Genomic DNA, 14555 nt, shown 5'->3' with positions numbered 1-14555 from the left:
CAGTGTACGATAGCAGACAGACCTCGTTCTGGAAAACAACAGATAATTGGTAACGGTGAAATGTTCAACAATTCAATTATTGAATGACGTCTTTCCATTGAGACTAATTTCGCGAAATGGCGATTTATCATGGACAGCCAGATCTCCAGATTTAACAGCACCATACTTTTTCTTATAAGGTTTTAGTTTTTCAATTCAAAAGCTTATGTGAATAAGCCCTAGAAAATTTGACATCTTTACGACAACATTCGTAACAAAATTGAAGAAATTTAGCCTGAGATGTTGCAGGATGTCATAAAAAATGTTCTTTTCAACTCAGCCTTGCGAGTCAATTTTCTTTGAGATGAATATGATAAAAAATAAATATAGTACTAAACTCCCGCATGAACACTTAGATCAGATATAGAGGAATGTCACCATCAGTCTGGATTAGAACTTTAAAAAGACAGGTAAGAAGTATATAAATATATTCTATTTCTAATCAAATCAAAGCCAATTAGTAATACCGCGAGACGAGCTTTTAATCTCATTTTGGCTAACACTTAAATACTTTTGAAATCCCTGAAATTAACCTTACTGTCTATCAAAAATATGATCCTTCATATTAGACATATAACTTAGACTTTTCTTATGGATTGATTTTACTACATAGTACTTTGATTATATTCAAATATCAGTGTTTATCGTAAGCAACAAAGTGAAAAAAAAAAGTGTTAAGCATTTTTTTATTCATTAAACCATTTGTTGGAGCATAATTCAGATTTATAGGAAATTTATGAATTTTATGTAGTAAATATATTGACTTTGAGCCCCCAAAATGCCATCTCCTTCAATGATGATACAATTCATGACGTCAGTGAAACGACTCTATAAAAGGTGATATCAAAGTAAAAGATTCCAATTTTCTAATCTTTGTAAGTAAGAACCATCCAAAAATTTTGTTCCCACTTATAAAGGTTTTCCCCATATGCTTATATGCCTCCGTATTGATCAGATAAATATAAAAAACAGATAGTTCAGCAGCACACCTCCATTTATCAACACAGATACAAGATCAAAATCAGAATAGAGATATGGAACATTTTTGGTGAGGCTCTTTTTTTATAATTAAAATTCAGACTTTCAGCTATTATATGAGATATTTATAAACTTTATGAATATATTTGGCTTGAAGTTATGTGTCTCTGGATAAAAAGGACCTATTTTGAACTTTAAACAAAAACAACTCGAGTTATAAAGATGATACAGAGATAAAAAATAACAAAAAATGTATGGTTTTTTTCTGAAGGCCACGAGGCTAAAAGAGAAAAAATTCTGCCATATTTGGAATCATGGATCAAATTATACTTGATCCATTTTGCTGTTGAGCAGTGTTACTGATCATATCCAAGCAACCTAGATGTATTTCAATAGTACTTCAAGCCTTTTAACATAATAGCAATCTGGGCCTTTTTTTTGTTGGTGAAACAAGTTTTTTATTTCAATGAAAAAAAGCGAAGATTATTTTTTTAAGGAGTAAAATACAATATTAAACCACTGAAAAACAGTCCCACAAGCTAGTAATATGATTGATATTTGTTTAAATTTTTAGATAAACATATTATATACAAGCTCATTCAATTTGATTGTGCTGTATTTGAAATTTAAACCTAATTTTGATATCATCAATTTAATCAATTTCAGTTGGTGATTCTTGTTCTTAACCAACTAATCCTTTTTTTTTTTTTTTTTTGTTATTCTCGCAACCTGAATACTTATACACTCTAGTTAAAAATAATTTTCAGGTCATGACGTCTCAGTATCTTTTATGATAGGTTTTTATTAGGTTAAATTACCCTTAAAGACTGCGGCTCCTAAGAACTTTATCACTTTTTTTTAACTAATATAAATTATAGTACTCATATCCAAATAATCAAGAGAGGAGAAAATCCACATATTTTTTTTTTTTTTTTCACCTGTTCGTCAACTATAGTCTCTGTATTCTAATTTATGGGATGAGTGTAGATACCCAATAATTTTAGCTATAGTTAAGAACACTTATTTGAAGAGACCAGAGTCTTTAAAAAAAAAACTGAACGGAGACTATGTTTTCTTCACTCACTCCTGGAGAAAAATGACTTTTCAATACCGTCGCCCGTTCCAGATAATCTACTTGACGGAGGCCTTTAGGGCAACTATGTTTGTAAGGTAGATAGAGCAGACCCTTCACTCTACGTGCATCAAGAACGCAAAGTCAAGTGGCTAAAGTCAGGGTTGTAGGAGGGCCACATCGACATGGGTCCGTAGTTTATTTCACTTCCCCTATCAGAATTGACATTTGAGAGCTTCCTCTTCAATTTCACTCTTGGCAAGCCGCTGTTTAGACTGTGTTTGTTGACACTTCAAGCTGGTCAGAAATGTTTGTTTCTGAACTCAGTTTACCATGAGAGTGATGTGAAAAATAAATATAGACTCAGCAGTTCCTGTGGTAATTTCAAACTTTGAAATTGGTTTACACGACCTCGTCTTATAAGAGTTAATATGAGTGTCCTATATTCCAAGCCACGCCCCGTACATATAACCCAATATTAAATAAACATATTTGAGTCAAATATAAAACAATTACAATAGAGTTATTTATATTTTGACAGACCGCATATTTTAAATTGTGGTGCATCAGCATAAAAACAATCATTTATAAAAATCAAGGATAAGAAAAACTTCAAATTTATTATTTAATCTCAATTATACATATACAGGGTGAGGACTCAAAAATAGAAAGTTTTAAAAGCCTTTTCACTTCTACATATTTTCATTTAGTACCATTTTTATTGCAAACTTTATGAGGCAAAGTTGGTATTTCAACAATTTTCTACAATTTTTATTCAATTTTTTCCCCCTTCATTCTGAATTATAGCTTCAATACGAGGACGAACAGAAGCAAACCTGGCCTTGATGGAGTCCAAGGACAAATTGTTCCCGTCCTTATTGAGCACAACCTTCAGAGCATCGACATTCGGGTGAGAAGTTTTGTTCATCTTGTTCAACCCTCCAACTTATCAATATTATACAAAGATTTTAAAAGTAGTTTTATAATTTTTAAACGTTAGGCTTTCAAATACATTATCCCTATCTTCAACACCAAAGGGTTAAAACTGCTTTGGACCTTAAAAGTAGCCAAAAATAACAAGAAATGAATGTCTTTTTCTGAAGCCCACAAGGCTAAAAGAGAAAAAGTAAAGTCATATTTGCAATCACTTATTTTTTTGCATCAAATCCATTTTTTAATCATTTAAGATTTGAATTTTTTGATATCTTTACTGTTGATAGATTCAAACAACTTTTAAGGAAGAAAAAAAGTCAATTTGACACTTAAAAAAATTGATATATATTTGAAACGCACCACCATACATAAATATATCCCTTACTGGATATATTTCCTTTTAGAATATTCTAGGTACCTAAACTTAGAAATTGAATCATATGTAAATGTTATTTACGAGTTAATGTAGTTATTTGCATTTTGAACTACTTTACTTAATTCAATTCAATGCCTTTTCTGCAAACGGTATTAGGAAATACGCTCCTAAAAAATGTAATGTCTCTTTTTTATTCCCAATATAATTTACTTGGATTTTAGAAGATATTTTTGTAATATACTATGCAGAGTTGACAGTTGAGTTGATTCTCATTGTTATAATATTTTGAAAAATAAATACAAAACCATCAAAAACAACAACAGCCAAACAATCTATTCAGAGAGTTGTGGAAAATATGATATTTTTATAAAATAAGTTTTTACTCTGGTAACTAATTCAGCCCTTTCAGTTGTGGTCTATAGTTTGAACGTCATATTGATCTCCTCATCATCCTCAGTTATCAGTTTTACTTCCAAGAACTTTCGAAATTGATCAACACCTGAGCAATTTTGGCATTGATGCATTAAACACTCGTCGTAATTTCTACTGCAAACCATTTCTTTATAAGATTACCATCAATATTCTCTATATTTGCAGATTTAATTTAAAAAAATCGTTAGGGGATGTTGCTTATACGCATATAAAATTGTTCCAATTTTCTTCATGCACTTATGACAATAGAGCATGGATTTGGAGTTATTACCGATGAAGACAACAAAAACAAAGAAGATGATATAAATTTTTTTCTATCCTTATTTTCTATCTCCCTTTTATCATTGGCCCCTAGAGGTTATGTCTGTTGAGTTCCCAAAATACATTGTGTAAATGTGTTAATAGCACGAACAAGAGCAACAAGGCGTCAGTTCCAAGTCTAAAAAACAAATGAACATACTATTTTAAAATTATGTCCAGTTTTATATACAAGGGATATTTTATAATCTATTAATATTTTTTTGAAATTTGTCAACTTCTAATCATTATTATGAATTACTGTAGATCCGTTTTCTTTTGTAAGTCTATTTAGATTATAAAATAAGGATAAAATATAAACACACACGTAAAATTGCCCAAATTTCTGGAGAAAAGTAACCAAACTTTGAGATCCCAGTCTGAGAGCTATGATAAAAAACCTAGGCTAATTTTTGGCACAGTAATACCCCTACATAATTAAAAAAAAATGTTAGCAAACTTTCAGTTTCATAAGGGTTGGGCAGTTTTTATATTCTTGATCAAGTACTTTTTTGCTTCTACTTATATCAAATTTGATGTAATCAAATTAAGACAGTTAATTATTATACCTATGACTTCATTTTTGGAATCCTCACACTTCAAAATAGTTCATTATTTTCAAAATAATATTTAATCATATTCTTTTATTTTCAATCAACTTCTGCTCAAACGAGCAAAAAAATAATTCAAGTAAAAGCTTAATATTGTAAATTAATCATTTTAATTATAAAAGTAAACGAGGAAAATAAATTTTAAAAAACTATGTCAGTAATATATCATATAATATATTATATGGCCAATATAAGTAGGCATTGCATGTTGACTTTTTTTATTGAGTGTTACTATTGATTAAAGAATTGAATTATGTGAAAGGAATTTCGAATGTACCTTTCAAGGTACTTCATAGAGAAATGATACAGTGATCCCTCGAAAAATGTACTAAAAACTAGTGTTGATACTCAGACCGAGACCTTTTTTTTCGATTTGGCCCTTACACTTTACGTGCAAGAGCCACTAGGTACATATTTACTGCGTTGCAGGATTTTATAGGTTCCACCATGTTAGTACTCGTAACACAATTGAGTTGGGAGGTTGTGTGAATCATATCCTTGGTAAGTATTAGTGCTATACAATGTTTTTTTGAAGTTACTTAAATTTTTTGACAATCTAAACTACAATCTCAGACCATAAACCGAAATCTGATACTTTTCGAATATTTAACTGATTTGTTTGGTCTCAATATACTGCATCGTTACCTATATTGTAGCCTACAATCTTTCATCTGAAACGAAACTAAACTAGGACAAAAATTGTCTGATAGTTAGCCAATGAAAAAGTGACAGTTGAGAACAAAAACACTGAAGGCATATTTTTGTGTTACTAAAGTAACACCGTGATGTAGACATATTTATTTCGGTCTCAAACTATGGACCATTTTATCCTCTATCTGCATGATTAGTACAACACAACGTCGATGTTCACAATTTAGAATCATATTTGACGTCAACAACAATTCACCTATAGAATGGATCTAGACCGGATGGAACTACGTAGCTTAATGTATAACGTGCTCTGGATAATTTATCCTCTTGAACTCAATGTGAGTACTTTCGCGCACACGTCATTCCTAGAGAAGGAAGTATACTTCATTTATATGGAATTCAATGAAGATTCCGAATTCCGATGGTGTAAATGTAATACTATAATGTTTAATTATTCTTAATCCGTGAAACTACATCCTACCAATTTAAAGAAGTGGTAACCTTGACAAATTGAAGAATGTTTTGATGGAGAGCAGCTTAACTGGCATAACGTTTTATTAGATTAGCTGCAGTCAGTTTGTGAGCAGAAGTAATCAAACACCAATCCATCTTATATATAAAGCAAGGACAATAGGCTTGGATTACTCTGATGTTGATCCTCAATATTACAATTTTTCTAGCAAAGACTGACACTTATAACTTTCAAATAGACCCTCATTATTACTCTCCGTCATTAATGACTCCACACACTAGTTTTTTTTTTTTTTTTTGTGTATTTGATATTCCATCTACACAAATTAGCTAATGATGATAACAGCATTGAAAGATAAAAAAACCTTTAAAGATTACCAACTAGTAAAAACCATTTCTACTTTCCAGAATATATTCTACGCATCTCTAAATATTGGTATGTATGTACCTTGTTTGGGATTTTCTCATTTCCTGGATTTTTGTGGAAGATTGTTCTTGTAATCTTGACAATTTGAAGAATTTTCGCCAGGAAAGCAGCTTAGCAATTAAACTCATGACGTTTTATTAGATTTGCTATGAGAAATCATAAAAGAAAGGAAATAAACTCTTTAGCAAATAAATGTTTTTGATTTACAATCTCTGTAATTGATATTCGCATTTGAGAGAGCTTACATATTTGATTTATTTAGTGGCTTTCGGAGGAATGTATTGAGTCAATTGTTTGTATACAAATAAACAACATTACCCGTCATTGTAAGTCTTATAATTCTATTTACTTATACCACTGAATAAATACACATGCATATGAATATTTTCACATAGTTTACACAGCCAATTTTATTTGTTATGCAATGCTTGTACATACTACTTATAATGTATATGTATTTTCAATGTGCACAGGTAGAAAATGATATAATATACAATCATATATATTTGTATATTCAAAATTGTGAAACTTACTTTTAAATCAATCAACTCTTTCAAATAAATAAAAAGCAAATACAAAGTTTTTAAATAAAAAAAAAGTAGATAGGTGGTGTGTCAACATAAAACCAATATTCAATAAGTATCAAAAAATGAAAAAATCCTAATTTATGCATTTAAGTAATAATAAATCAGCCTGTATTTTTATATGTATTTTTTGCAAATGATACAGTATGTATATGCATCGATACTAAATTATGGGCCAACAAAGTATCTTTTTTTTCTTTTCTTTTTCCTGACTTTAGTTCGAGATGTTTTTTATGCTAACGAACTAAATGTGGTCCTCGACTGACAATAAATAATAACTGATAGTCCTTTTATGATTCATGACTTCAAATAGTTCTATTTTTATAGTACAAAAGCTGTTAATATGTTCACCAAAATGCAATATGTTGGTTGTACTTGTAAAGGAGAACAAATTCCATACAAAATATAGCTAAATATTATATTTAAAAAACTAACTCTTTTTTTTTTAGCTGTCCTTTATTAATTCCATAGAAATGACGTTTTTCGTCATTTAGTCATACCACTGCAAGGTTAACGTCCCCACCTTGTACACACGATCATTATTTTTCTTAAATTGGAATTAATGGCTAATTACAAAGAATAGCTAAATCCTTTACTACTCTTTCTAAACAAAATACTTTCAAGATCCTTTAAATATTAATATATAACAATTTTAAACCAATCAGAAACAAGAAATAAATTCGTTTGTTCCCCATCTTCTGAGTGTTTACTCTTTTCTTTGAGTCTTTTCAATTGTACTGTGTATTTTGTTGTCAACTGCGGAGTTTTGACTTCTTTCCCCTTATCAGAATTAAAATGTGATTAGTTGAATTCCAATTAGTTATCGATAACCTGTGAACCATTCCCAAAAACTAATAAAAAATAATTTTATAAAGTAGGAGACGAATAGACTAACTACAAAAAGTATTTTTTCAAGTATATATTTTGTAGGAAAGGATTCTAGATACAATAAAGGAATAACGACGTGTTAGTATGAAGTTTAATCACGATTATTGGTGCTCATAAATAACAAACACTTATGCTAATGTTTTGTTGGTGAGTTATAAGCCTAAGTCCCTCATAGACTCAGGGTAGAATTAAAAATTAGAGTATTTTGCTTCAAAAAAATTATAAAAAAAGTGTTTATCAATATTGAAGCTGAACTTAACATTATATAACTATTTACTCTTTTTGAAGTAAAATCTTATTGAATCACACTTTAAATAAGTTCATGTGACGCAAAAATAAATGAAAAACTAAGGTAATTTCTTTTCAAACAAAATCTTTAAAATATAATGGTTATCCAAAATTTAAATTACATTGTTTCAGGATTTGAGGATTGTATATCAAAAAATGCTTATATTTGAAGTTAATATAAAATTTTGCAAATTTGAAGTAATGTTATGACGATATCAACATAATTGTACCACTTATAGTCTGGGAAATTTGGAGTAACGAGTCTATTGTAACTTTATTACATACTAACGGCAGTACCCGGCATTGCTCGGAGTTATGAGGCGTTGATAAACATACAAATGTTGCTTTAATAACACTAAGGAACAAAATGCAAGTCTTGGAGCCCTCGCAGGATGAAACCCATATTTATCATTTTATTTAAGCCGTAGAATACGAAAATGACCATTAAAACTTTCAACTTCGACAGGTTTTCAAATCCAGTTTTTAACATAAAACTATGATTCTGTGCAATTGTTTGACATGACAGAACTATATAAACGCAGTTGAAATTAAATCACACATTGATACAAACATTTCAGCATTTGAAAAATAAATTATTTATTACTTTATATTTATTAAAAATAATAAAAAATGTATATAATCACAAAAAAAGTCGAGTAAAATGAAGGACTTTACTTAGAAGATATTATATTTTTGATTTTTTCTTCATTTCATTAAAAAATGCCTCTAAAATAGGTTGATTTTAATTCATGATTGCTCAATTTAGTTTTTAATATTTATTAAGATATTTAAAAAAATAAGGTGGTCAGTTTTCGTTGAATAATGTATAATGTTTACAATAATATTCGGGGGGAGTTGAACTACTTATGAATTGATAGTTTTCACCCACTTATAAATTACCTAGTTAGTTATAAGCTCATAAGTGGCTCAATTTTGCTGTAGCTTGGTTTAATATAGAAGATTAACACCCCTACAAATCCTTGGTGCTACTCTTCATTTTTTATGAGCACACTCACACGGAGCCACTCACTCAATATTTATCTCCTTAAAAATAAAAAAATAATAATAATAGATTGGGGGGGAAAATAATAATAATAATATTATTTGAGGAACCAGGGAGTACTTTAACTCGTTTCTACCGAGAATCCTTAATAGTTTATATTGAAAGGGCCTTATTAAATTCATTTCACAAAGTTTTTTAAAGAACTTCAAGTGATGGAAGAAAAAAAAAAGTATACATTGATAAAAGTATGTAGCTACCTGAGGTTGGAATGGTGTCTGGAGGTCGATGCATTTGTTCCCATTGTCGAAGAACCGACTCTTCTTTTAAAATTTCCTTCAGCATTCTTCAACAAAATGGTTTGAATCGATGATGAGTACTTCTAAAATAAACTATTTCTTCTTATATAACGTTTAGTCGATGAGTGCCTTCTGAAATAAATTGAACAAAATGTGTCAAAAATATGTAAAAGGTATAAGAAATACGTGGTGTATATAAATACAAATAATAAAACAATAAAAGGATTTGAGGAATTCAGGATTTTTAATTAAGATTTCCAAAATATAAAAATAATATATGTTTTACGTATAATGAACATTTATATAATATGATTTATACATAATAGAAACAACGAATAGGTAATACCAAATAAAATAAAGAAACTTTTGAATGGTGAATGTCTAAATATGCTTATATTAGGAAAAATTATTTTTTTGTGTTTTAAACTTTGACGAAAACCAAATTGTGTATCCAATATGAGCCAATATTTGAATTTTTATGTAAGGTTTCTCATTGGTTATTAGAATATATCTACATGAATATATTATTCTTTTATAAATTCATATGTTCAGGAGAGATATAAAAATGAAAGCTTATTATGCATACTTAAATAAATGAGTTTGAAAAACAAAAGTACATATTTTATCTTTGGTAAGAAAGATGTGTTGCTTGGAGAAAGAAAAAAAAACATTATTTATTACGCTATCCAGGTATATGGATAATATTTGAAATGTTGACTCTCTTTTATTGAAAGGGGCAATATCCGGTCCGATATAAAGAAGTTGGACAAAGACTTAGAATAGTATGACTATGATGTAAATCTGGTGGTTTTTTTATCTGGCCCGTTAATTTGTAATTGGTAGTCTAAAGACGGATTTTTTTTTCTTTGCAGTTGTCATTATTATTTAATTCCTGAGTTGTTTCCTAAATAGATTTAATTATATTCAAAAATTGATAAAACGTTCGTTTGTGCTCATGAAAGATGGAACGTAATCGTGAGGATTTGTTGTGTAGTTGTATTTGTAAGTCCATGTTGGAATCAGAGTCTAATATGAGAATCAATATTAGAGTAAATCTAGCAAATATCCTTGTTTATATCCCTTCTCCTACCTCTCTGGTCACAGCTAATCTAATATAATTTTTCAAATTGTCAGAGCTACTAGATTGATTTTCCGTTTCGTTTTTTTTTAAACATCCCCATTATACACTGGATTTTCATCATTGAATAAAGTTTTTAAAAAAAACCTTCCCTTTCATAAAAAAAGAGACAGAACTTGAAGGAAGTCAATCTAAAAATCTAATGAATGGTGGGAGGAGAACGGCTTAGGTCTACTGTTATCCTGCGTCTAAGGGAGTAAATAAAAACAAATCTCACTCCTCATCTACTAGTAAAGATAAAGACTGGAATTTTACACCGCGTCAATCCCCAATTCTACTTATAATCTGACAAGGACTTACAGTCAATAAACCCTAACCAATCCTTATGTTTACTTTCCATGAGCACACGCACATTATACTAGTGATGGCAATCGGATGTTTTTTCTAGAATCAAAATCCGGAAAATAATTTTTAATTTGCAATTCCAATTTTATATTTTTTATGACTGGCTATTAACTATTTATTACTTTATGAAAAAAGACAGCCCCTCTTCAAATTAAGGATTATTTACTTTTCACTAGATAATTTGATATAATTTTGTAATTTTTTTTTTTTCAGAAAAAATTTTATATTTAAAATTTTTTTGATGCACATTGGGGATTTTTAATTTTATAGTAAAATAAAATCCCTTTACAAATAGAGAATGTCGTTAAAAAACATTATTTTCAAATAACTATAGAGGTCATAAATACTCTTTGAAGACTGAAACTTTACAAACATTTATTTTTCATTGAAATACAACTAAAGATTGAATTAACATGTCAATAAAAAAAAATGGCTGCCCTAGTACACAAGCTAATTGTTTTTAAAGAGGAAGTTAATCTTTTTTTGTCACCTTTGACTTTTTATATGACCTTAAAACAGTACTTCATAAACTCTTAAATTGTTATATAACGATTGCTTTAAGTATAAAAAGGCTTTTATGATCACGACATTCTCGAGTTTCTTGTATTACTTTTGAAAATATATTAAAAAAATACACATTCATGATGAAAAAATAATTTTGGAGTAAGGGTGAGAGAGGGGGCTGGATTTATTTATTTTCGAGAGTGCCAAAATATCTCTTTGGATCCGAAAAGTTGTGTTAAAATTTAATTTGCTCATTTTCACGAATTAACACCTCACTCACATCCTACTTATAAATTCCTAACAAACCAATACTCATACACTTGATCTTTTATAAGCACACTTAGTACTTATTACTCTATAATTATATGTTTTCTCTTTAGTAATTAAATAATAATGATAACAGCTTGTGACAATTTTAAAAAAAAACATTGAGGTTACCAACTAGAAAAAGCCACTCCCACTTTCAAAGACATATTTCCTTCACCTCTGTATATATAATAGTATAGTTCAGGGTTATAAATTACAAATATCCTGTGCTAAACATAATAACATTACTTATTTTTTTGGTATGGTTATGTGTACAAGTGGAAATAATGGTTCTCTTTGATTTATGTTAATAACTTATATTTCTATCGTTGAATGGAAGGATATTTTTTAGTAAATACATTATATATTCATTTGTTTTAGGACAAACGGGGATGCAAAATCGAATGAGCAAAAGCTGGAGTAAGGTACTTAAATATGTCCCTTGAAATTGATTTGAATAATAATATTGAATATTGAACTAATGTCAAAAATTGTGAGTACATTCACATATCCTAAAAATATGGATATACTCTTAAAGTGTCGTTACCTGACAGCATTATTATGATTGGTATATAAGGACTTACAAAAATTTCAATAAAATAGTGGGAATAGAGGTTAATGGGAACAGTTGAAACTATAGGGCAAACACTGATTAAATTTTTACATAAATATTGTTCCTTAAAAAAATATGTTTTTTACCAACTTTACACATTTACTGAAAAGTTCTGGGCTTAACGAAGAAAACACAGTATTTTTCCCCTCAAAATTGGCTTTTTTAAAATTATAATTATTAATTAGATATTTTTAGTTTTTTTCCCCCTTTATGGAGCAGAGTCCTTTTATTACTTTTCAAGCCATTGCTTGGACTCAACGGTATTCTTTTCCATCAAAAAGCAGTGTAAAATTACAACAAAAAATTTTGTAAGTAAAAAAAGTAACGTCTCACTTGGCACAATAACTCACAAACTTAAAAGCAGATTATAATGAAATTTTGACAGCTGTCCTTTGAAGACTGGTACAAACCGAAAAGGAAGGGAATTAAAAAATAAATTTTGATATCTATGTGTTAAGACCTGAACTTTTCATTCTATGTTTTATCCTGAAGGCAAACTGATAAGAGACTAAAAAAACTCACTTTCCTCTGTAAAAATCTTTATTACAATATGTTTATTCATAACAATATTTAAGTATGTTTCACAGAGTCAAAAATATTGCATTAGAGATCATTAAATATAATCGTGGAATGGCTATTCTATAAAGTTTTCAAATGATACCACAAAAAAAAAAAAAAAAAAACAGATCACTCATAAGTGAATAAACTTCATATAAATAATATAATGATCAATATTTATACACAAGTATATTAATATACAACCCACACAAGGGATCAACAAGAAAATATATTCATGTACTATTGAAAACGAAGCATAAGTACCGAGTGGTTCATTAAATTCTGAGCACTTTGAGTTTTAAACTTCAACTTTATATAATTTACTAGTAAAGGGTTACCCGGCGTTGATCGTCTAAGGAGAGAGTGATAAAACACATAGACATTGGTCAAAATAATTGAAAAATAATTATATATGCATTATTCTATTATAATAATAGTTATAATATAAATTTTCCGTTGTTGTGGAGAAAGATCCCCATAATTTTAATATTCTTGCTATGATAATAACGATGAATATCAATCCGGTTAGGTAAGGTAATCTACAAAGTTCCCTCATAGCACCCCACCCGCTCCAAATAATATTACTATTGGCTCTAGTAGCCTTAAAACTATTATTATGATTTTTTTGATTTTATGATTGTGTTATAAACTTCAATTAACATTCCAAAAAATTTTAATCCCCTAAATTGTTAAAATAAGAATTCAAAGATAATTGCCAAATAGGAATTTGAGAAGAAAATTGTAAAAAACCTTTTTGGAAATTTAAAATAAATGGTGTATAGCAACTGTTGACATTGTAAAGAAAAACAAAAACCTTCTGATATTTTTCCCGTAATTCCAAAAACAAAAGAGTTATCAAGATTATTGTTATCGAAAAAAAACCTGCAATAACTTGTTCATTTTTGCAAATATTGCAAGAAATGAATAATAAAATGTTCCGAAAATTTAAGATACTTATTTATATAATTTAATTCTAAAATTGTACTTACAAAATGCATTATTTTATAGTATTTCTTCTTAAAAATTAAAAATTTACGTTTAATGAAAAAAAATGAAAAATTATCCTGAAAATGACAGACATTTCAGTTAGACATATAATTCTATATCCAAACAAACTGCAGACAAACTTTATTTTTTTTACGTATCCTATATTTCATTGGAAGTTCATTTTTTTGGATCTGGAGGCCTGTAGGGGGGAAGGGAGTGTAAAAAAAAGAGTTCAAAGGAATTCAAAAAACTTATTCAAAAGGTCTTGCAACGGAGGTGATGGGTGTCTTTGGTTGTCTTTCATTGCGTGTGGTGTCGAAAGTGGTCATTCCAAATTCACAAGACTCATTTCATCTACAGTTTTATAGCTCTCTGTACAATCTGGTGTGAACCCCCCCAATACCTCTTGCATGGCCATCATGGACTTGTAGGGATTGGCTTCGTCTATTTTTTTTAACTCCTCCAGATCTAGTTTGGCCTTTTTGACAGATACCTTCCCTCTCATTTCTTATCATATATTACAATGGGGTGCCTTGAGATTTTAGCAAATCATTTATAATAATAAAAACCTTTTTTTTCATCAATATAGTTCTCAAACTTTTAGATGTCAAAATGGGACCAACAAATAAAAAGACTTGTCTACCAAAAATATATTTTGCTATTGCCTAGTTTTATTATACAGGGTATAGAAAAAGTAATGAGACCTTCTAAAAATACAAAACAGGTTGAACAGGTGTTGTTGATTAAATCTTAAGGCT

At 29.2% G+C, this 14555-nt stretch overlaps 1 protein-coding gene across 1 annotated transcript in view; it reads right to left on the bottom strand.

Moving 5' to 3' along the window:
- The window catches only part of LOC121124464 (uncharacterized), a 108909-nt gene that overhangs the window by 13036 nt on the left and 81318 nt on the right, over nucleotides 1–14555 (bottom strand). The window contains exon 2 of the mRNA XM_040719618.2: nucleotides 9308–9478. Coding sequence (XP_040575552.1) covers nucleotides 9308–9392 — 85 coding nt within the window. The 5' untranslated portion in view covers nucleotides 9393–9478. The remainder of the gene's footprint in view (nucleotides 1–9307; nucleotides 9479–14555) is intronic.

Source organism: Lepeophtheirus salmonis, chromosome 9 (genome assembly GCF_016086655.4).
Source record: "Lepeophtheirus salmonis chromosome 9, UVic_Lsal_1.4, whole genome shotgun sequence".
NCBI lineage: Eukaryota > Metazoa > Arthropoda > Copepoda > Siphonostomatoida > Caligidae > Lepeophtheirus > Lepeophtheirus salmonis.
This window is presented reverse-complemented; position numbering and strand designations above follow the sequence as displayed.